The following is a 25,215-nucleotide window of genomic DNA, read 5'->3' as shown; positions in this document are numbered from 1 at the left end:
CCGCTAGTGGGGTGCGTGAATTAACGGAAGTGCAAGATACTCGCACATATAACTACCCCATAAGGGTGGTTAAAAAAATAGAGTTAATTCACTTTATAGAACATAAATTGGAGAAAAATTCCGTTGAGACGGTTATTTTTTAAAAGGATTTAAATGCACTATAAAAAAATCAGATAAAATCTGAATCTTCTCTTTAGATTTTCTTAATAAGAGAAACTGAATATAAATTTCGTTAAGATCGTTATTTTTTAAATGAATTTAAAAGTTCTATTAAAAAAAAGATCAAATTTAAATCATTATTACGATTTTCTCAAGATAAACTGAATAGAACTTCCGTTGAGGCCGTTATTTTTTAAAAGAATTTAAAAGTTCCATTAAAAAATCAGATCAAATTAACCCATTCTTAAGATTTTCCGTTGTGGCCGTTATTTAAAAAAAAATAAGAGTTCTATAAAAAATAAGATCAGATCTGAACCTTTTCCTAAGAATTTTATTTAAAATATGGCTTACTTGAATTACCATAAAATTAACAATCAGCGCTACCATCTTCTGTGAAAGACTGTGGTGGTGAATTCCGTAAGCTCAGCATTTAAACGTTTGCAATAATTGAAAATCTCTAGTCAAATTTTTGCTTAAAACTGCTACAAGATCAAAATCCTGTGGATCATTTGGAAATATTCTAATGTAAGAGAATATAGGCTGTACTTTTTGGTTGATTTTAGGTCAGGTTTCCTAATCCTCTAACCAAAATCAAGCAAAAATTGACCGGACCTATTCAAATTTCGCCAACTGTATTAGAACTAAAGATTAATCATTTTTCACTAATTTTTCCTATACAAAAGAACAATTTATCTACATAAAATCTCAACTCTGGTACTCGTGGAATAAAAACTCTCCCCTTTTATATTTATCTCTTTGAGAAATATTTGAACCTTTAATTTTCTTTTTCCTTCCTCTTTACGGGAAAGTGTCCAAGATATTTTTTCACGTGCCAGGGTTTTTTCTTCTTCTTTGAATGCTTCTTTTCCTAGAATTCTCATTTGAGGGATTTTCTGCATGGTAGATTCACCAAAACGGGGGCTGATGGTTTTTATCCCACCACCACACACAGGGGCGAGGGGTGCGATGGAAAATTCCCGAGAGGGAAGTGAGAGCTTAAGAAAAGTCCTGCCGGCCAATTAAGATCTCCTCCATCTAACTGTGTGTGGGCCAGAGGCATCATTAGAGTGGGGGGTGGAAGAAGCAGAAAAAAGGGGATGATTGTGGTACCCTCTGCGAAGAAATCTTAGACAGCAATTAGAGCCGGAATTACCACGCAATGGATGGAATTGCTTGAGGAATACCAAGAGAGAGAGTCCACAGCAGGGACTTCTTGGAAATTCGAGACGTTGCCTCCGGTAATCGCCACTTTGATCAGCAATAATATTTGTCGGGTCGCTGAATCATGACAGGGATGGGGTGGTTTGCATTAGGAGGGATGCAGCACCATCTGAGGATTTTTCCTGCAACATTTTCCCTCAAATACATTTTTTTTTCCTTTTGCTCCCTGAACGTGATTCGCCGAGTTGGCAGGATTGCAATTGCCAGGGGCAAGAAAAAGAGAGATAGAGGAAAGATTCCAGGAAAAGGCACACGAGGGATTGTGTGGCTAATTGCCATGGCGTGCAATTGTACTGACCAATTTAATGGAGGGTGATCTCTTGGGTCATTTACCAAATTTTTGACCTGCACTCCGCCTGCACTCACAGCCAGGAGTCATCATGAATTAACTACCATCCAATTTTCTTGCCAATTGCAGGATTTAATTGTGAATTTTCTGCACAGGGATTGCATGCAGGATTGCAAGATCTAATAAATCGAAAAAAAAATGTTTTTTTTTTAAACAAAGACACACTTTGGTTGCTATAAAATATTAGCAATATTGGCTTTGATTAGGTTAAAATAAAACGGTTCTGTTCCTTATTAAATTCTAATTGTTTCCTTACGAATTCGTTTGTGAATTTTTTAAATTTTATAGCAGAGAAACATTCTGTTGCTATAAAATATTTGATTTTTTTTTAATATTTTCTTTTTCAAAGGATAAAAAATGGAATCTACAAGTTAGAAAACTTATTTTATCGTCTAGAAGCTAAATGAGAGACTTTAACCCTTTAAGGTTTTTTGGGTCATACGCTGACCCAAACGTGAAACATTTTATTTATTCAATTATTTATGAATGTAATTGTTTTTCCATGTTACAAATGCATCAAATTCACGCATAAGAGGTCAAAGAAGACGTTCTGAGTGAGAAAAGTCCTCTAAAAAATTCATAGAATAAACATCGCATTAAAAGAGCGCATGTTTCAATGTTTTTATGTTTCACGTTGGACGTTAAAGGGTTAAAATAAGCAAGTTCCTCAAGTTCCTACAGAAAAAATATTATAGTTGTGCTATAAAAAGATTAAAAACTCGATTTTATGGGAAAACTCTTTAGTTTTCAATTTAATGAATAATACAGAGTTTTTAATAGCTTCCTTTTGATTACTTTTCTTCGTGAAAATGTTTGAATAATTTACCATATTTTCCTTTTTCTTTGTATTTAAAAGACGAGACACAGTTATCTGCCATAAAATATATTTATATTGTTTTTAATTTAGTGCAGAAAAATTAAGAAGAAGAAATAACTCAAAAAATAACAAAAGAACTTTTTAAAATTATTTCTTTATCATTATTAGGAATTATGAATCATACCGTACTGAATTTTTATGGTTTGTGTGTCTTAACTACCATAAAAGATTTAATTTTGCAGAAAAGCAGGAAAATCTTTCCCAACAAAAAGCTTCTTTGAATTTCTTTCATTTAAAAATATTTTCTCAAACAAGTGGATGATTTACAGAGAGAAGGAAAAGAATTAAGAAGAAAAAACTCCACAAAATCTCATTTAATTCCAACAAAATCATAGTTTTAAACACCCCCATCTACCCCCGCTCAATACAGAAAAGATAAAACTTTCCCTGCATCCCATGAAAGGAACTCAATGACGAAAATCTACTTAGGATGTAATTAAAGTCGCACCAGGAATGAATTAAGAGACTCCCCCGCAATTCTTCTCTCACTCTTCGTGCATTTTAAGTACCCCTGACCATTAAGCAATCGCGCGGAATCTGCAAAGATGGATTACATCCGCGAATGAGGAAGCAAATAATCCAATTAAGGTGGCAGAGCGGAATTCTTCCATCTCTTTGGATGCTTTTTTTTCTTCTTCTTGTGATAAATTAATAGCCTATTTTGGATGTGAAATGGAGTGTGGGTGAATTATACAAAGAGGAGAAAAGGAAGGAAGGAATTTGAATTCAAAAGGGACATACACGCGTTGCGGAAGGCAGAGGACGAGAGACAACTTAAATCCACATGATGTATCTCCTTGATTACCATCGAAATGTCGATCTTTGATTGGGATTTTGTGGGGCGAGATTAAACTTCTCCACCCACCCACCCCGATTTTGTGAGGTGTTTTGTGTCGTTTTTTTCCTTTCGTTTGAAATTGAGAATTTATTGAATAACATTTAAAAGGCTTATTCTGTTTAAATTAACCTTGCACTGAAGCTCAATTAATCAAACTATATCAGCAAATCAGAAATAATTCAAATTCGAATAATTTTATGAACTAAATGAACGAAAATATAACTAAATCCGTCTTAGTCCGTTTCCTAAGTCAGGCTTAAGCCCGTTCTTAAAAAAGGAATTGGACAAGCCTTAAAAACTCGCCTAGCTAAATCTAGCTCTTGAAACTTAAACCTACATATCTAAAGAAACTTAGGACTCGCTTAAAAAGATTTTAAACCTACATTAAAAAAAAACTTAAGCCTACATTAAAAAACTGAAGAACTAATTTTAAAAAAATGTTAAATCTTGAAAAAACTTAGGCCTATATTAAAGAAACTTAGGATTCGCTTAAACAGAATTTAAACCTAGACTAAAAAAAGCTTAAGCCTAGATTAAAACACTGAAGAACTAATTAAAAAAAAAACTAAATCTTGAAAAAACTTAGGCCTGTATTAAAAAAAACTTAGGCCTAGAATAAGGACCTTAAGTTTTGATTTTAAAAATTGAAAAAGCTTTAAAAAATTTGAGTTTGGATTAAAAACTTTTTCTAACACAAAACTTCAGCCTATCTTTAAAATCTTAGAAAAAGAAATTCAAGCCTCGTTTAAGAAACTTTGATTTAACTTTAAAAAAAACTCTAGTCTAACCCTTTCGCGTTCTTTTTCATTTTCATTTAATTTTTCCAACTATTTATGATTTTAATTGTGTTTTTTTTTCAAGGTAAGAAATGAATGAAATTCACGCAATGGAGGCCGAAAATGACGCGAAAGGTTTAAGTTTTGGCCAGACTAGTGAATTTAATCCTTTATCTGCTAATTATTTGTCTATATTGAATTAAATCTTAAGCAGAGCCTCACTGCAAAGTTACTTTAAATAGAATAATAAATTAAATTTGGATTTCCACATGAGAATTACCCCCCTCTATGAACCTACTTATGCTTATTATGCAATTATAACGCAGAGTTCTTCATGATTCAAATCACCTTCTTCCCCTTCCCTTCAGCACGGTAGGTATATGTTATGTAACCATGGAAGTCCCTTAATCTTCCACCATATCCATAACAGCGGTAGATTATATAAAAGAATTATCAATGTGGGGGATGCAAATTGAATTGAAGCTTCGTGAAGATTTACAAAAATAAAATAAAAAATAATTCCAATTTATACTTTGTTGGGGGGTGGAATTACCACCCTCTCCCTAAAATTAAACAAGAAAAAACATTCGATTTTGGGGAATAAAATATATCCACTATGCTTTTGTCGCTCAATTCCAGCCCCGCGGGAGTATTCAAAATCCACGCAAAGTGGTGGCTGAAGAACGCAAATGTTGCGATCCTGATTGCCATCCTGTGGCGTGAAGGTGGGATGAAATGCAGACATTTTGGGGTGCAAAAAATTGTTTATTCATCGTTATTCTAAATGTGTAATTGCCAACCCCCTGGGGGAGTATTCAAAAGCACTGTGGCGCACTTTTTTCAACGTCAACCCCCCTAAAATCCCTCCTGAGCCACCCCTTAGTGCCAGGCAAGTTGTGGCGGCATATTTTGACACGCGGAGGGGCTCTGGAAGTGAATTTTTGTGCCATTTATTAATAATTTCTGTGTGCTGGTAAAGTCGTGCTGCGGAATGGCATTAAATGCGTGAGCAGCATGGCACGTCTTGTGCGCACCAAAAATTCGCTTTATAATCACAAATATGGATGGAAAACAATCCAGCAGTGTTGGAAAATTAGATTATATATAGCAGAGCAGAGATATAATGAGAAAATTCGAGGGTTTGCATTATTATTTTATATTCCAATTTGCTCATTTTCTTGTCGTCAACTGCCTCAGCAGCAGCTGGGATTCGTTTTTTTCTCTCTCTCTCTCAATTTTCATTTTAATGCGGGGGCGAGCTTAATTTTTTTCCACCAATGAAAATGCAGAACAAAAAATTATTCTAATGTGGAAAATTTAAATTTTAATGCTTCAATGAAGCAAAGAATTAAAATAAGTATGTATTTTTATTTAATTAGTGTTGATTTAATTATTTTCTTACTTTTTGGCGCGACTTTTTATGCAATTTTCTCACAGAGTTTTCCTATATAATTCATGAAAAAATATAGATATTGGATTGTCCATGAACCTCAAAATAAATACCCTCCTTTCTCTTACAACTCTTTCAATAATTCTTTAACAAAATAAAATTAAAAGTAAGGGGTATTTATCTGAGTTAAAATCTTCGGATTATTCGTCAAGAATCGGATTTTTCGAAGAGATTATGGTTATTCGTCAAATAGAATCCGAATTATTCGTTAAGATTCAGATTATTCTTCGAGATTTGGAGATTTAAATTATTTTTTCAAAATAAGGATTTTTCGTTGAAATTCGGAATGTTCGTCAAGAAGACTTAGATTATTCGTAAAGAAGAATCGAATTATTCGTTGAAATTCAAATTTTTCGTCAAGTTTCAGATTATTCGTTAAGATTAAGATTATTCTTTAAAAAGATTTCAATTATTCGCAATGAAGAATAAAATTCGTCTAGATTCAGATTGTTCGTCAAGAGTATTCATATTATCGTCGAGATTCATTAAGGAAAATCAAACCCTTCGTCAAGATTCAGACTATTCGTTAAGATTCGAGTGAATCGTCGTGATTCGGTAAAATAGTCGAAATATTCGACAGATAAACACCCCTTGTGGTGGACTAATTAAAAGATAAATCTTACATCACCCCTTTGCATTTGTATTCCCTCGCTTCTTAATCATAAATTCAGTTTGATGCAAAAACTTTTGATTAACATGCAAAGCTTTTCGGGGGAGGGAAAATTCCTACCGGGGAGCCAGCAGTGTGGTGGGTCAGAGTACTTTGAAGAGAAGCTTTTACATTAGATAATTTATTCAAAGGATGACTTGTGTTGGAAATTCGATTAAGAGATGTCTCATGGAAATAAAAAAAAAGAAACAAGAAAAAGACGATGGACATGTTAGTGGAATGTTGTTGTACATAAATGTATATTCATTTTGATCCTTTTCCTTGTTAAATATTCAAGAGCTTACATTGGACTTTCAAAGTCACACAAAACCCCTTTTCCATAGGAGGGGATTGGGAAATTCTGAAGGGGGTTGGGGACTGAAAATTGAGGTTTAATTGGGTCAAAGATGGGCGTTAATTTATCCACTAAAGGCATGTCCTTTAAGTCCCTTTTCCCTCTGTGCATAAGGAGAAGGTGAATCATGGTCCAAAGGACTTGTTTTTCATCTTAAATGATTTTCCAGCGAAAACATCTTTTATGGGGAAAATTTTATGCTCTTTGAAAGATTAAATTCTCCACAATGCAGAAGCTGCGGTAAGTCCTTCTTTAATTTATTAACAGGACCATTGGGGGCTACTCTATTGTCTATACAATGACCTCAATGGCATCTCTCGCTATCCCACAGAGTATCATCAATTTCTCCCATGGATACCACTACTCATCTCTCACCCTTGCCTGCCTTGCTGGGCTGGGAGTTGAGGGTAGAGGGTGGCAGCAGTAGCAGCATATTACATACATATGTAATTTGATCCTGAAGGCCATAAACCGTTCATTAATTGAAATTAAATTCAAGCCAAGGCTATTAAAATCTGTTGTCCGGCACATTCCGGATGTTCCTTCACATTTTCCATCACGAAACATCATCCACACAGGGGTTGACCATGTGCATCATCGGCTGAACTATGCTCTAGCTCCCATTACCAGGACACCCACCCCCCTCCATCCTCATGAACTGAAATGCCCGGAGACGGATATTAAATTTATTAGAGTCAGTGTGGTGGGCAGACTTTGTAGTAATTAAATTATCCGAAGCAAGCTTCCGTGTATTTGTACTTAAAACCTTCTATATATATAACATACATAGCTTGGAAGTTCTTGCATGTAGAACTATGCTTGTGCGTTGGGTGCTGCAGAGATGCGGAGGATGGTGTGGCAAATGGAGTTACACACAGAGAGCTGCAAACTACATGCGGAGACTAAATTAAACATATGTTGGAGGCATGGAGAAAGTTTCCGTTTCCTTATAGAACATTTAATAATAAATGGACGCTTTTGGTAACTCCGGCTACATACTTTCCTCCATACTTATCCACACGGTTGGGTCACCCAACAGAGAAATTCCGCAACATCAAGGGGTTATACACACACAGAGAAAGTTATGAATGAGAGAATTAATATTTAATTTCATAGACAATTACAAAGAGAGAGGGGTGTAGCAGAGATTTGCGGAAAAACTCATGGTAAAAGTTTTATTTTTTTAAAAGAGATTTCATTATAATCTTCAAAGAAAGTGTCGTAGACTAGATATATAAAATATTCTTGAATTTTCTTTAAAAATTTTTAAATAAATAAACATTACTAATACATTCTTCAAAACGAATATATTTTCTCTAAATATCAAGGGGTGTTTATCTGAATAAAAATCTTCGGATCTTCGGATTACATATTCACCAAAGATTCGGATGATTCGCCAACATTTTTATTTTCGCTCTTAAACCAACCGAAGAACCAGAAAACGCGAAATACAGGTTTTGGTCAGAAAGGACAAAATTTGAGGGAAAAATCAAGAGGTGATTAACTATGGTCTAAGTAAGTTGAACCGAGATCGCAAGATTTGTGATCAAAAACCAATGCCATGCATCTAAAAATGCATCTAAAAATGAATGTCATTCATCCAAAAATTAATGTCATGCATCCAAAAACCAATGTTAAGCATTGACAAACATTAATTTTTGGATGAATGACATTCATTTTTGGATGAATGACATTAATTTTTGGATGCATGACATTTTGTTATGCACAGAAAACATCGTCTTAAGGATTCCTAATGCAGTCGATTTTTAAGATGATCTAAAGGGAACCAAGTACGCAATATTTGCGATCTTTATCTGGAAAGAATGCAAACGTGAACGTAAAAATATATGGATGAACGCAAGAACGTAAGAATGAATGCAAACACCTGCATCATGAATGCAATAGTTACTCACCCCCTGGGAAAAATCAAACATTTTCCATTTTTCCAATGAACTGGAGGTGGCAACGGATCTTCGCATAATTCGCCGAAAATATGAAAAGATTCGCCAGATAAACACTCCTTGCTAAATATTCTATAAAATGAATACTTTTAAAATTCTCTTCAAAACCTATATTCCTTTCCTTCTGTTCAAACTGTCCAAAATTTAACGAATGTTCGTCATTCTTTGATCAATATTCTTCACAGTTCTGCCCCTTAGATACTAACTTAACACCCTAAAACACTTGTTGGCGGTATGGTTACCTGAGCATGATGTACACAATGAGATGACTACGTTGGCTGCTTGTAGTATCGTCACGACGCACACACCTGAGAATGAAGGTGAATGAGAATGCTGAGGAAATACTGTACGTTCAATGTCCGGGTCGAAGCGACCGCGATTGTAGATGATCAGTCGGAGAATTTTCATGTGATTTCCTCTTCAGCACGTCACTTTGTTGGAAAATTGCTTAGATTTTTCCTTTCATTCTCTTAGATTTCACGTGGAACTTGGAAAGGTTCAATTTGTTCACGCGGGAAATTGTAGAAGGTTTTTTGGCGGCAATTTTTGTGGAAAAAGGAATAAATCACTGGCACTTGTTTCACACAAAATTTAATTTATTTCTCAACTTAAATTTTATTATAAATTCAAATAATTTAACAATTTATTTCAGAATAATTCAAGGTGGCAAAATGAGCCGTACAAGTTACGTAATAGTTGATATCAAGGTGAGAATTGAGTAGAAAGTGAGTCCCGTTTCGATACCGACCACTATTTAAGCTGGCGCTGGGGAGCCGTGGCGGGCGTTGATTGGACAGTTGGGGCTTCGATGATTTCATCGAGTTAACACTTACATGCAAAAATTAATTTTATAGTAAATTTGAGAAAATTGGGTTTTCAGGAAATCATATAGTGCGGTCATAGACAACACTAGTTTGTAAAAGGGTGAAATAAATTATTATTATTATTATTATTACTAACTTAACAAACCCCTATTAATTTTTAATTTTATTCTATTTAATTTTAATAAATTTTTAACCCTTCAACGATATCCAATGCAACGTAAATTCTTTGTTAACCCCTCGGCATTTGGTTTGTGGCACAATATTCTTGCTTTTTGGATGAAAGTACAACGACGATGAAGCGAAACTCGGTGAAAAGCCATTTGAAGATGATTCCTCGCATGCAACCCAATTTCATCCTCATACCCCACCACCCCCACTCTACCAGCTCTGTGCAAGAAGGAAGGAAGGGGCGGCCAAGAGTAGAAAATCTTGTAATTCAGCAGTAATTTGTCTCCCAGTGATCCTAAATTCATGGTTGATGAACAAATAAAATTAAGATGCACACAACACCGAGTACTTCAGCAGCAGCAACTCCCCCATCCGTAGTAAACGTCTCACGCGACATTTTATGGCCACAGTGGGGATGGGGGTTGTGCAATAAAAAGTTTCCTTTTCGCCTGAGCTTTTGACGGGTGGGAAGGGGGGTGAGAAGTCTCCTGTCGAGGTGGTTTTATTTAATTATCGCATTGGGGTGACTTTGGAAATGCAAAAGCTCCCGTGCTAAGGCGTCATGCAGCTGAATGAGATGGGATGTGCGAGGGTGAGAGTCGTAAAGAATCACTTGATGGATGTTTGAAGCATCTTAAAGAGAGTTTTTTTCCCTGTTTGTTGTCTTTCTGTTTTCTGTAGTATCATAAATTGGACGGAAAATGAAGGAGGAAGTATCTTTTGCCATTTAATTCTTTAAGAAAAATAAAAGAATCGATACTAAGCTTGAGATCTGCATTAAATTATAAGTTTGATTTGAGGAATAAGGGTCAGAATTAAGATGTCTTCCCCTATTTTAATTGTCTTGACGAATATTTCTAAATATTTAAAGAAAAGACATTTTTAAAGAATAATCTATTTATTTATGTATATGGAGAGAAAAATTAAAATGTTCTCATATAAATATATTCTAAAGAATTCTAAAGAACATTCCCATGAAGTTTGAAGGATATTTTCAAGAATGAATGAATGAATGAATAATGGTTTATTATATCCAAGAGATACATGGTTATCTATAGTAGGACTATATAAAATAAATTCAAAATAACATTCACAGAAACATTGAAAAATAATCTTAAGAATTTTTCTGAATATTTTTATTAATTTTAAAAGACATTCTCAAACTATTCAGAATCTCGATTATTTTTTTTTTTCAAACTAATTTTAATAATTCTTTCATAAAATATTCAAATTAAATTCTTACAAAACGTTCGTTAATTGAAATCCACCTATTGTTAAAAGAAATATTTTACATTAATGAGATTTTCTTATAAGCTAGGAAATCTGCAATGTAATAAAATATTGATTGTGCATACACAATTTATTTAATTGCAAAATTTCACGCTTCATTAATTGCTGCAAATAACGCAGTTGAGTATTCTATAAAAGAAAACCATTTGCACGGGCACAGGTACATACTGTGGTGAAGTAATTTCAAGATGAATTGTGGTCTGCTGGTGTGCATTGTTGCATTGGCAGGTAAGGAAAGGAGCTAAAAAATGAAATTTAAATTAATTTCAAATAAAAAGGCAAAAAAAAATTATTTTCCAGTAGTTCTTTGTGAGGCAACATGGACAGCTTTACCAGTGTTTGGAGATATGTTGGAGCAAGCAGTGCCAGGATTGTCAAAACTGGAGAGAGGCGCTGAAAAAACCTTCCTGGATCAATTTGGTGGGTTAGTTGGTGTTGAGAATTTGGGTGATACGGCTGTTATGCCTGATATGAAGATATCGAGTATAATGTCAGGACTAGGACTTGTAACTGATCGCCTGAACCCCTCAGGATCGGGGAATCCTGAAGAGTCTTACAATCCGGTAGAGAATAGTGATGGATTAGCTGCTTTACAGAAATTCGGTGAAGGAGTTGTAATGCCTATCTTAGCATCAAGTTTAATGGGCGCCATGTCAGGGTTAGGACAGATTGGTGAACAATTTGGTAAGGACTTAGGATCAGACGGAGAAGACTATCGTACAGACGCTAGCAATGACCAACGCGATAGAGAATTCGATAGGTTCATTGATAATCTCGATAGTCAGGTAGATGCTCAAGGTAGGGCAGGTGTAGGGTATGAGTGTGGTGATACAGCTGTTACAGCAATTCTCTGTTTAGTAGATCATTCAGAGCTCTTTGATGGTGTTACAGCACAGAATTTTTTTGAAAAAATGATGGAAAATGCAAGAAGGGGTTTTGAAAATGAATTCCTTCAAAATTAATCGTTAGGATTCCTTTTATGTACAAAAATTAAATTTTAAATAAACAGAGAATTGCTAAAAACAAAAAAAAAAGACTGTATCTGTATTATCTGCCTGTTGTAATGTCCTGATCAAGTCGATTTAATTTAGGAAACCTACCCTGGTTGGGATATCTTACAAGTCAACATTCAGACATCTGTGCAGCTGCTGTACTCTCAGATACTTCCTTCATCACAGCAGCCCATTGCGTTGAAGGCTACAAAGAAGTGAGTTTCACCTCCTAAATGTCTCCAATATGTTTAGTTAAGATGATTTTCCCGTTTTTTTTCCTTTAATCAACCCAGCATAACTTAGTGGCAAGATTTGGACGAAATGGCTATAGGAGGTTTATTCCCAAAGAATGTCACGTTCATCCGCAATATAGGAAATATGATCGAGATTTTGACGTTGCTATTTGTAAGGTTGATGGTGGATTGGAGGATGCTGATGGGAGACGAGCAAGAATACCAGAAAGGATGGATTACAAAGCTTTACCTTTCACGTTGTTCAGAAATGATAATAGAAATAGAGATAGGTTTGATTGGAGACATGATAGCCAAGATTGGAGAAGAAACTATCAAGAATCGCAGCGTAGGAGTTTTGGGAGTTTTCGTGACAATAGCTACAGAAGACAAGGAGAGTTTGAAAATCAAGGAGATGAGCGATATTGGAGAAATATTTTAGGCGAAAAAGGAGATGATCGGGATTGGAGAGCTAGCTTAGACAGAGGAGAAGATGTCCGAGATTGGAGGACTAGTTTAGACGGTAAAGAAGACGAGCGGGATTGGAGAACTAGCTTAGACAGAGTAGATGTCCGAGATTGGAGGGCTAGTTTAGACGGAAAGGAAGACGAGCGTGATTGGAGAACTAGCTTAGACAGAGGAGAAGATGTCCGAGATTGGAGGACTAGTTTAGACGGAAGTGAAGACGAGCGGGACTGGAGAACTAACTTAGACAGAGGAGAAGATGTCCGAGATTGGAGGACTAGTTTAGACGGTAAGGAAGACGAGCAGGATTGGAGAACTAGCTTGGACAGAGGAGATGTCCGAGATTGGAGAACTAGCTTGGACAGAAGAGAAGACTTTCGAGATTGGAGGACTAATTTTGACAATAGAGATGACCATTATTGGAGACGAAATAACGAAGATTTGCATGACAGGATACCAAATCGGCAAACTAGCAGTTTCGTGAATCGCGACGATACCGCTTACAACGCTGCAGATTGGAGACTAAGTTCGGCCAGAAAACAATCTAATCGAGATTGGGGGCTTGATGTGGAACAAAGAGACAATGAACGTGATTGGAGACTAATGTCTGATACAAGGCAAGAAAATCGAGATTGGAGATTTAATGCGGACAGTAGAGAAGGCGATCAAGATTGGAGGCGATTTGCTTCAGATATGCCTAATGCGCCACCCGATTGGTCACATACTAGCTTTGAGAATAGTCAAAATATAGCTCCCACTCTAAGGTATGATTTAGATGGAAGACCAAGAGATCAATACCTTAATAATGAAACAACTTCAACAGCTGATAGAATTAAACATCTTCTCCATCAGCTGGATAGAGTTAAAGAATTCATTAGTGAACAGGCACCTGGACCAGACATGAGGTCTGACGAAGAAAGTTTGCCAGATCTTATTGAAAATACATCCACGCCTGCAAATGAAAGTGAAAGAATTCGAAGACGAAGGGATATTACCGATAGGATACTTAATGAATGGAGCAATATAGGCATAAAAGAAAAACCCAGAAGACGCATGGACTACATTGAGCCGCTAGAGAAGAAACGATTAAATTATTTAAGAAAAAAGTTTGAACCTGTTATGTCGTCAGGACGAAAGACTAATATGCGTTTTATTGGTCCAGTTAACGAACGTTTAGTTTTAATACCAAATGACGCTGCTAGATCACCTGTTGTAGGACTCAATCAGTGTAACAGACAACTTCAGAATTCAGTTGCAACCGAAAGGTCAGATCTGCACTAAAATTTAATCAAATTTCAATGAAATGTCCTTAAAAATATTCTCTTTTGCAGGATGATTTGCGTAGGAGATGTCATACAATCAAGCTGCTCAAACGATAACTGGCCTCTGGTAAAGAATTTTTATGATTCTCTTAAAGAAACCTTAATGATCCTTAATCCTTAATCCTTTTCTGTTCTAGGTAAATGAAAATGCTGAACTTCTGGGCATGCCAGTGTGGAAAACTGAATGCACTGAACGATCTCAACCGTTTGTCTTTACATTTATCCTACAGCCAGATGTGAGAAGGTTTATAAGGGATGTTTCAGGAGTTTAGTTAAGTGTGCAAGATGTTACTTAAAGTATTCCCATAAATTACAAATAAAAACGGTCTACAAATGAAGTGTTTTGTAGAAATGAGAAATTCAGAAAATAATACGTGAAATTCACTAGTCAGACAGTCTTAAGTTTTCAGCCTGACTTAAGAAATCCTAAGTTTACTTTAAAAAACTTAAGAAACCTTAAGTTTTTTTAAACTTTTTTTTAAAGTTTTCTTAACTGAAGAAGCTTAAGAAATATTAAAAAATCTTAGGAAAACTCCAGAAATCTTAAGAATTCTTAAGAAAACTTAGAATTGTCAGACTAGTGAATTTTACCCAATATTTAAAAATTGAAATTTTGAAAATTTCAATTCAGTCTCAAAAGGATTTGAAATTTTAAAGTTAATTTGAATGAAATTTTAATAAATTTGTTAAAATTTTGAAAAATAATTGCAGAAATTTAAGCTTAAGACATTGTAATATTTCTGTAAGAACTGAAATTTTTATTGAGGAAATGAAATTTTTGTTTCACACGCTGAAACTTTACGCACTGTTTTCTCTTTAGACACAAAAACTTTACTGCAAGCACTGAAATTTAAAATTAAAACACTGAAATAATTCTTCAGGCAAAATTCTTCCAATTTAAATAGTCTTTTATCGTTTCATCCGATTTGGAGCATTTAAAAAAAAACTGTCAATTCTTTCATCAATTTTATCCTGTTAAATCATTCACCCAATTTATCATCAATAAATGCTCGCTCTAGCAATTCTATTGGACATTTATGAATTTTTTTTTTCAACACCCACACTCAGGGCGATAGTGTTGAGTATAATCGGCTATTAAAATATGAATTCAATGCAGATTCCATCATCCATCATAACCACCCACATTAGTTTGCAATTCAACACCCCCATCGAGCTCTTTGTCGGCTCTAAACCATGATTGAAGATGGTGAGTGACAAAACTTCCATGGCGCACCCTCTCGGATCGAACTTCAAAGAATGCGCGCCACAAGGAGGGGTTAATTTGCACGTATAAGGGATGAAATTTTATTATTAGATGGCACTGAACTTTTGATGAAATTTCTCTGCACTTCCAAATTTGATTGTCTTGCAACAGAGAGAGGGTGTCGAAGGAAGCAGCAGAAAAAAAAGAAAAAAAAACATTTGAGGGGTGAGGAATAAATTTTCAAGGAGAAAATGTATCAAAATTCATCGGAGATAAAAACGAGAGGATTTTTTATGTGATCTGGCGTGGAATGAAGCAAATCCTGCACGCGGGATTTTGTCGATATGTTCGGAGGAAGGAGATCTGCCTACCGCCATGGGAACAGGACATGTGTGCAGTGTCACATTACTCGCTCTCTATCTCCAATTGCTACAACAACGCTGTTAAAGTTAAAATCTCTCTCCCTCTCATGTTTACCCATCCTGCCCACCCACACACATATGGCGCCCACATTTTGTGAATTTGCTCGAAAAGTTTATTTTTTTTCTTTTTTCCTGCAAAAATAGCCGCTGGGAGAAAATTGGTTGACAAAATAGTAAAATTAAATATTTTTGGACAAAGGACGCCGCGTCACATAACCTCAATGTGGCGAAATTTCGCTACTCTTCGCCGGAGAATTTCAAATTTATCCTCATTGGACGCAACTCCAAACAAAAGCCCGCAGGAATTCATTGTGGGGGTGATGGTTGACAAACTGTATGTAATATCGTCGTCTCTATGATGGTTAAAATGCCTTGAGCGATGCGTTACCATTTACCGAGGAGATTATATTGATAAGAGGTCAATTTTCCCGTTGAATTGCTTTTAGTGGTGCATAATGTGGGTGGGTGGCGTGTGTGCGTCTCTCCCCCAATTTTGAGGGAACACAAAATGAAATCGATTACAATTTTCTATCTCATTGTCTCCCTTATATTACAGAATTTTGCCCCCCTTCCCACAAAATGCTTCATTTTCACTTCAGGCTTTGGGAAATATTGTTATTGAGAATTTTGAACGAATGAAAAAACGGCGCCAAACGACGCCATATTGCAAAAAAAATTGCCACTTGAGCCATTTTTCAATTCAGCACCTTTCAAGTGGAAAATTATGTCAAGAAATTGGCCGATAAGTGTCTATTTCTTTAGTTTATAGTCTTTAAGGTCTTTAATGTTTGTTCATAAAGGAAAATACTTTGAAATTCTCTTAATACACGATTTTTAAAATTAAAAAATCAAGCTTCAGTAGTTCAAGTATTTTCCGCTAGAGAATTTATATTTTCCAGAAGATAACATGCAATCAACTACAGATTATTTTAGCTGTGTTTCTTTCAGACACAGCTTTTGTGTACCGAGCAAAATCGAAAGTCGTCAGATCGGGCTCAAACTTGGGATGAGCACGAATTAGGGTCCCCACATTCCAAAAAACGTATGCGCCAAAAAATTTTTTTTTCCGGCCGGCCGTCCGGCCGGAACCTATCGCCTAATTGCGAGAGAACGGTAATAGGTAGAGACTTGCGGTAAACGGCAAAGTTTAAAAGTCGACTGGAAGACGTCCGATTATGATGTCAAATTTTACCCCCCACCCCCGCGTCCGCCATTTTGGATAACCTCAAAATTTTGTTTTCGCTATATCTCAGCCCCTGTAATAGCTAAAAATCTGAAATTTTGATATGTTGTAGGGGCCATCAAGAGCTTTCCAACGATGCCTCATTTTCGAAAATCGGTCAAGCCGTTTAGTCAATATGGCCGCCACAATTTTTCATCGAAAATCGACCATAACTCGAAAACGGCTTGACCGATTTTGATCAACCCGGGGTCAAATGAAAGATCTCAACAAACCCTACAACTCTCTAGAACATCCGAAGTTTCAAAAGTGACCGCTAGAGGGCCAAAAATCAAAAACAAAATTTTCGATGAGTTTTCGATGAATATCTCGAAAACGCCATTATCGATTTTCTTCATTTTTTGATATGTTATAGCTGACTATATTATCTAGCTCCATGCCAAAAATGAAGAAAATCTATGTAGCCATTCTTGAGATATAGCCTTCCAAAGTTGGCATGTCATATCTCGGGTTCTACAGGTCCGATCTTGATCAACTCAAGCGCAAATGAAAGGTTTCGAGAAACCCTACAAATGTCTAGAACATTGCAACTTCGACAAATGACCGTAAGAGGCGCTAAAGTCAAAAACAAAGTTTTCGAAAATTTCGAACTCGAATTTTTCGAAAATGGCGACATAAATTTTTCTCATTTTTCGATATGTTATAGCTGACTTCAAGACCTTTCAAACAAAAAAAAATTTATGAAAATCTATGGATCCGTTCTCGAGATATGGCCTTCTAAAGATTTCTTAGGGTATGACTTTTCAACTTTTCCCGACTTTGCGCGTATTTAAACTAATTTGCGTTCTAGTTTGCTCTCACAAAATTGGTACACTGAAAGAAACACAGCTCTCGTAAGCTTGGTCAGCTTACCAGTACATTTATAAATTGGGACTTTCTAAAAAAAATGTAAAAGTTCTTTAAAGCAAGGAATGGTCAAGTTTGTTAACTGAAGAAAAACGAAAACATGAGAAAATCGTTTAAAAATTTTTTTAAATTATTTTCTTTCAATTATAAATTTCATTTAGTTTAAAGCATTTAAATTTTTCAATGTCCTTCACACATTGAAACATGAGTTATTGCAACAATTTTTGAGTAATATTTTGCATTAAATTGAAGAAAATTTTAAAGTTCTTTTCATTCTCAGAATTTCTTTTAAAAAAAATTTCTACACAACAAACTTTTCAATCACGTATGTATATAAAAATTTGCAACACAAGAAAGGAAAAGAAAAGGAAAACTTCCACCCTTATTTTCTCCTTTAACTGTCTTTCATATTCTCTCCTTACAGTCAGTTATGTGACGGAGGAAGGAGCATTGCAAAGGGAAAAGCCTTGAGAGAAGAGACATCTGCAAAATGCCACGGTGCAGTGAGTCGAATTTTTTTTGGAGGAAAAGAAGAAAATCATGAAAAAGTTTTTTTCGACTAATACAAAAGTAGATTGAAAAAGTTTCTTTATTTTTAAAACGTTGAAAAAGAATCAACATGGTTCGAAATGTGATTTTCATGTGTGGATTTTCCACCTCACATCATCATCCCCATGCAGAACCTTCATCGTTCCATCTTGACAGGATTTACTCCGTTTTTGCCTTTACGATTCTGTAGGTATTTTAGTTAATATCAAACTATTCACAGCTTACAAAAGAAAGATCTCCAATAACACATTCATTACTCAATTTTTACACGTATTTAAATCGGCTAAAAATTATTTTATTTTAAAATTTTCTTTTTAAAATGTTATAAATAGATTCTTTGGACTAATTTTCAAATAAATTGACAGAAAATATGAATTTTTGTTAAACTCTTTAACCTATATGGTGCTGCGTTTGAGCTTTGAAAGCTCACATTACTTAATGAAATTTGTATTTTATGTTAAATCACGTCTTGGTGAAACTTTTCAAACTTAGAGGGGAGGGAAAGAGAAACAAATTTAACTCAATTGTTTCGAAAGTTTTCAAATCTGTCGTTCACCTGCTATGTATATTAGCTCCACCCCCAACTCACGCCTTTCTCATGCAGCATATGCAGCATACAATGAAATTCAAGTTGAAAGCATTCCAAAGATATCTCAATTAATACCTTACTACATAGGTACATTATATCGTGTTTCTCTCCCTATACAGCAGCAGTGTCACATTAAACTTTTAACTTAACTATTAGTTATAATAAGAAAATTACGGATGTGGAAGATGCGAGAAGAGGGAGGTAGTTTAACTGAATATTAAACTTCAATGCAACTCAAATTCTTCACCTCAAAAAGAAACTCAAAGTGCATTCCATTCACTTACTCTACCTATTAAATGGGTAAAACTTCTCTATTTTCAACAAAAGGTAAAGCTTTGGTGTGAGTTGGAAAGGAAGAGTGTGGGTGAGAGAAGAGGTACAAAAGACCTGGATGAAATAATTGCAGTATTAATGGGAAAGTTAGTTTGAGGAGAATTTTGGGGGAACTTTTGAACAAAACCTCATCCCCACCATCACCCCTTTCCACAGGATAATATTGAATCAACTGCATGAAAACTCCGCTTCAACACTATTAATTTTGCATTAAAAAAGCTTGTTGAAACGTACATATAAAGCAAAACTATGCAAAAAGCCAGGGGCGTAGTCAGAAATTAATTGAAAGGTCGTGTGTAGAGTAGTTTAGAATAACTTTGTGAAAGCTTTAGAATGAATAAACTCCTTTAATTACCCGATATGAGAATTAATTCTTTTAAAAATGAAAATTAAACTACAGACAGACTTTTAAAATTGATATAATTAAAAAAGAAAATTGTATCAACATGTAGTATCTTCACACAAATTCCTCTCAATGTCTTTTAATAAAGTTTCCCAACATTTCTCAACACAACAAAGAGGCGACACCGCATGCATTAAGTTCTGCTTCAGTGCCATTTTCCCCTTCAACCCCCCAACATTTACGTATTGTTTCGTTCATTTTAATAATTAAATGTGACACACACCTTAGCATACCAAAACGCCTCTTTTACCATCACAGAAGTAAGTTTAGAACTTTGAAAACAACCCCCGAAAACTTTGCACGAAGCGAAAGTTTATCTTTTTAGTTTGGAAACATGAACATCGTACAATGAAATTGGGATGTGCGTTGAGTAATTTAAAGGTTTTTCCTTTCCATCAAAATAACTATTTTATTAGATTAAATTTTATGCATAATACTTGTTTTTTTGTCACTCGGCATGCCGCGCATTGTTATGTGACATTTTATATAAATAAAAGTTTTTTTTTCTACTGTATTTTGTGATATTTTTTATTTAATTTTAGCCATGTTCTTAAGATCAATGTTGAAATTAGAATTTAAAATCTTAATTCATTCTATAAACCGTTAGAAAAAATTAAAAAAAAAACTTTGCAAGAGTATTTAAAATATTTATTGCATCCTAGAGGAAATGCCCCAACTTTTGGGTACTCCAAATTCTGCGGTAAATCACGTCGGAATGCCATTCTGTGGGGTGAGAGGAGGTGGAGAGTTAGATTATTTATAAAATGCCACCGTATGGGACAATTTGGTGCGCTCTTTGATGGGGTTCTTGTGTCAAAAATATATATGTATACAGTTCACCCCCATGTGCGCGCGTCCCTTTTCCAGGGTGGTGGTGGAATTCACCAAACTCACCCTCCCACCCATAGAGACTTCAAAGCGGGCACATCATTTGCACATTCCAATTATTTTCCACACCAAAGGCCACCCCTTTGTGTCTGCCGAAAGTTTGACATTTTAAATTGCCACACCGACACCATTGAACGCACGCCATGTACTTTATTATGTAGGGGACAGTATGGTCCTTTTTAAAGGGGAGTATTCCCTTGGGAGGGAATGTTATACAAATTGGATGCTTTTTTTCGCGTTAAATCACTAAATTAGTGTTAATACTTAATTTTGTCACTTGTCATGTCACGCATTGTCATGTGACATTTTCTATAGGTGAAATTGCATAAATTGCTTAAAAAATTCAAAAAAATACTTTCATTTCTTGGAGTAAACTCGCATAAATCATTCGTTAATGCATTTAGTATTTTTATTAAGACGTTTTCAACATTTTTCCCCAATTTTGCATTGAATCTATCATCGTCAATTCCTGCTCATCCCAAGTTTGAGCTACAAAATTTTACTTTTCAGCACTAGAAATGAATTTTTACACCTCCAAAGAATAAATCAAAGCCAGAGAAACTATTTAAAGAGGAATTTGCAAGTTCAAATAGCATAAAATTTAATCATAATATTTACTAATTCAGAAAATAATTAAAAGTTTCCTTAATTACTTTGCCCACCCGAGAGAGGGAGCAAAGAAAGATTTGCAGTAGCGGTCGAAGGAGCAAAATAAGCATTAGTGGTGTGAAATATTGTTGGACAAGACTTAACTTTAGTCCAAAATTGCACATTTGCATCTTCTTGAGGGGGGAGTTTGGGGGCTGCAATGTGTTGTAAATTAGAAAATAAAACAAATTAGACGATTCCCTATGCAAGTACGGTGCTTTACCTCCTTGCTGGGAACTTCCTTGAATTTATTGAAGACAGTAGAACAACTTTTAGTATTGTTTTGGTACTGCCTTCCTTTGCAATTCTCACTGCAATTTCAACCACCTTCCTGCGCCTCACTTATCCTTACCATGAGTGGAATAAATGAGAATAAACACCTTTTTTCGGACTTCTTTTTTTTTAGTATTCCTCCCGCGAGGTTTGTTCCCATGAAATGACTTTGAATGGAGAGAGAAAAAAAGTTGCATGAAACTATCTACCGCATTTGAGTTTGCAGGAGGATTTTCTAAATGACCAAAGTTTATGTTAATTTTTTCTTCTTCTTGTTTCGACCAGAATTGCCGGTGCTGCATGAGAAGCACCAGTCATGCCAATAAATCTCAATGATCATAAATAGATTTTATTGTGTTTAAGGGGTTAAAATTTGCACACATAGAAGAAGTTCTTCTTCTCTCTTGTATTCCTTTAACACCCATTGCAGCACACCCCCTAAATGGCTTTTTCTTCACTGTGAGAGCTTCTTTTGCGTGCTGGAACTGTGTAATTTTATGACACTCCCCCACACTATGAGAAATATTTTATTTGCAAATTTCCCCGCGGAAGCACATTTTAGGGTTAAAAATTGAATTATGTGCATTTAAATGAGGCCCCAGAGAGAGAGACTCTATGGCATGCCCACAGCCCCCACAGGGTGGAGTGAAAGGTGGCGCGAAGAAGGAAATTTTTATGGTTCAATATTATGGACCAATAAAAATTACTTTTTTTTCTTCCTCATCTCCTTTTTTTCCTTTTACCATCCATGTTTCCTTCGCAATATTCCTTGTATATAGCGTATATAGCGTTCATTGGAATGGAAAAAGCCCTATGGGGGTGTTGCAATGTACTAAACACATAATTAATTTTATAACATTTCGTTCCCACGCGCTTCTTTTTTCCGCTCTATAAAATCCAAAGAGCTTTCTTTGTCGATTTTTGCAATAATCCCGGGTGATTACATCACCTCCGGGCTATAAGATAACGTTCCTGATGAAAGGAAAACATTATATTACAGGAAGAAAATTTCATCATGATGTAGAGGAAGCCAATATGGAGAATAACACGGCGGGAAAATTTATTTTCCGGGACTTTTTTTTTATTTCTCAACAATATATTGCAAAGATTTTTTTTATTGGATGATTTTCTTTTTTAAATCATTTTTATTTATTTTTGAAAAGTTTTGAAAATGTTTATTGTATTCTGTAGAAAAATTGAAGTTCGGGAGTTTATTTCTTGGTTTTGTTTTCTTGAAATAACAGAACATTGTTACGTGAATTCCTAGCCAGGAATTTGATTTTCCAACAGAATTTCTTCCTCGGGAAAAATGATAAAAAACGATTTTTCTTTAAATTTTTGATAGAAAATTAGCCAAATTATCAATTTTTTATCGAAAATTCTCGGTTACGTGACATTCCAAGACGAGAGTTTCATCTTCAGGCACTATTTCGTTTTCAATAAGTTTGCGATAAAGTCTTGGAACGATTTATAAATAATTTTATTTTAATTATTCTTTTCTTTTTATGAAAAATAAAAAAAAACCTAGACGGTTTCATTTTGAATATAATCAGATATTGTCGCGTGACATTCCGATACGGTTTCACCTTTTAGAAGCTATTGTTCGCAAGAAAATTGTGAAAAGTTATTGTTTGATCCCTTCTTACCAAAGAATTAAAGAAAAGAATAGGGGAGGGCGGGGCTAATAAAGTCACTTAAGGGTTTGGAAAAAGCTTAAAATATCATATTTCCTAGCTAGATAGAACAAAATGATCTGAGAAAGAGTTGTAGGGCAAGAAATATCCTAAAGAATTGAGCTATACATTTTGCTTTATCTGTTTGGGAAATATGATATTTTGAGCTTTTTCTAAACCCTTAAGTGACTTTTTTAACCCCGCTCTCCCCTATTTTTTTTAAACTTTTGTCTTTTGAAAATCTGCAGAAATGTACTTATTTGAAAATTGTCTTTGGGGTCTCGTGACATTCCGAGCCTAAAATTTCATTTTCTAGAGCTTTTATCTTTATTAAAAAAATAGACAATATATTTTTTTTCTCATTGTTTTCGTTGAAAAATCTTTGAAATTTTCCTTCTTTGAAAAATCTGAATTACGTCTCATGACATTCCAAGACGAAAAAATATCACGTAACTCTCATTTATCCCCAATGATGTTCCATAAAAAATTCGTTAATTTTTTCTTTCACCTTTTTTATATGTGTTGTGTATGTATTACAGACATGTAATTAACAACACGTGGAAAGTGAAGATTAGGACCCATAAAAGGCACATCCATCGCTATAAATACAAATTAAATTCAATTAATGATTCGTTGATGTTACCTTGAAGTCAAAATTGGCTCATTGTTTGAGAAAATTCGCTCTTTTACGTACCTCCGTGTGTAATTATGTTTGTTTTCCGATGTTTCTATCGGCGAATGATTAGACGCGCACGGAGAGTATATAGTTAACATTAATGACGTTGACACGAAGAGGGGGTGATCCTGTCTGCTTCTTTGTGCGCAAAGAGAACGCGTCCAGCGAACGAGGAACTTCCCGCATAAGGAATTTCCACCATCCTCCTAATTAAAATTCAATACTGTTTGCCATCGACTCTCTAAATGGATTTTCCTCTTTTCCCATTCAATGGGATATTTTATTTAAATGCCAATAAATTCACACACAAAAACACACCCCCTCGTGCAAGAGGGGTGTGGGTGGGTGAAATCAATTAAAATTGTCAACAAACACCCTGTCTGTGTGTGCAAAATGGGGGATAATTTTTGGACCATCTGGTCTGGTGTTGTTGCCCAACTAACAATTATCGCATTCGACAAGTGGAAGAACGATAGAGACCCCTTCCTCAACCTGCATTGCACAACCCCCTCTTGCAATATGTTCCCAACACATGGGGCCACATTTGAAAAAAATCCAACAGATAATTTTCACGCCAAAATTATGCAAGAAAAAACCTCAAAAGAAGTCAATTTTAGAGCATTTCAATATTTTAAATTAAATCTTTTCGCGCGCTTATCTCGCTGAGAAAGAAAAATCACAGAAATTCCCTCTAATGGAACATTTATTGGAGGATAAATCATTGTTCTGTTGTTTTGTACCCAATCTGGGAGCATGTGTGCAACTTCCCACAGGGAGTATTTGTGTGAACAGCAAAGGAGGAGGCTCACAGGAGCGGAAGGATGCGTTCAGTAAGATGGAAACCTACATCACTTTTGCATCAATTCTTCCCCAAAGTCGATTTAGCTTATTTGTCCGAGCACATTGTCCTTCACAAATGGTCCTAAAAAGGCTCGAAAAGTGTTAATAAAATCCAGATTTATTTAATTCCTCAAAATGTTTCGAAAAGCTATGGCAGTTAGGGAAAAGGACTCTATGTATAGTTCTAGATATTTCTATTCTTTAATCTTTTAGAAAAAAAAATCAGCGCGATTTCTATGACTGCACACGATTCAATAAAGGAGTTTATTAATTTTGAGTCTTTCATTGAATTCACGTTGAAATCATATATTCTTTAGAAAGAACTTGTTAATTCAATTAATAATAAATTTATATGTTTATAACTATAGTTAATTAAAATCTTCTCTCCCATTTAGAACCATTTTATTCTTCTATCAATACATCTCCACTAATAGCATGTTTTTGTTAATTAATACAAATAGTTTCGAGATATCTTCTATTGCCTCTCAGTGAGGGGGGAATTGTTTTTTATCCACAAACCTCACACAAGTACTTTTTGTTAGCATTTTGTCAACAGAAACAACATCCATGTGCGAGATTAAATTGAAATCAATTACATTCAATTGAAAATTCAACGTTCTGTTCACAGATACTTCAAGCAGTAGTAAGTATGTAGTTGAAATGTGTGGCCATACTACTTGACTTGTAGTGTTGAGGGGGTTTCAA

At 35.1% G+C, this 25,215-nt stretch overlaps 1 protein-coding gene across 2 annotated transcripts; it reads left to right on the top strand.

Moving 5' to 3' along the window:
- The first annotated feature begins 11,075 nt into the window (after positions 1–11,075).
- Positions 11,076–14,264, top strand: LOC129795188 (uncharacterized). 2 transcript variants are annotated; one of them, XM_055836268.1, is made up of 6 exons: positions 11,076–11,145; positions 11,218–11,337; positions 12,009–12,124; positions 12,203–13,869; positions 13,936–13,993; positions 14,064–14,264. In XM_055836268.1, exons 1-6 carry the CDS (start codon positions 11,106–11,108, stop codon positions 14,196–14,198), a joined length of 2,136 nt encoding a protein of 711 aa, XP_055692243.1. In that variant the 5' UTR covers positions 11,076–11,105; the 3' UTR covers positions 14,199–14,264. The 2 variants fall into 2 exon arrangements, with proteins under 2 accessions (XP_055692243.1, XP_055692244.1); XM_055836269.1 differs by having other exon boundaries at positions 11,077–11,145; positions 11,221–11,337.
- The last annotated feature ends 10,951 nt before the right edge of the window (positions 14,265–25,215 follow it).

The sequence above is a fragment of the Lutzomyia longipalpis genome, chromosome 4 (assembly GCF_024334085.1).
Source record: "Lutzomyia longipalpis isolate SR_M1_2022 chromosome 4, ASM2433408v1".
NCBI lineage: Eukaryota > Metazoa > Arthropoda > Insecta > Diptera > Psychodidae > Lutzomyia > Lutzomyia longipalpis.
This window is presented reverse-complemented; position numbering and strand designations above follow the sequence as displayed.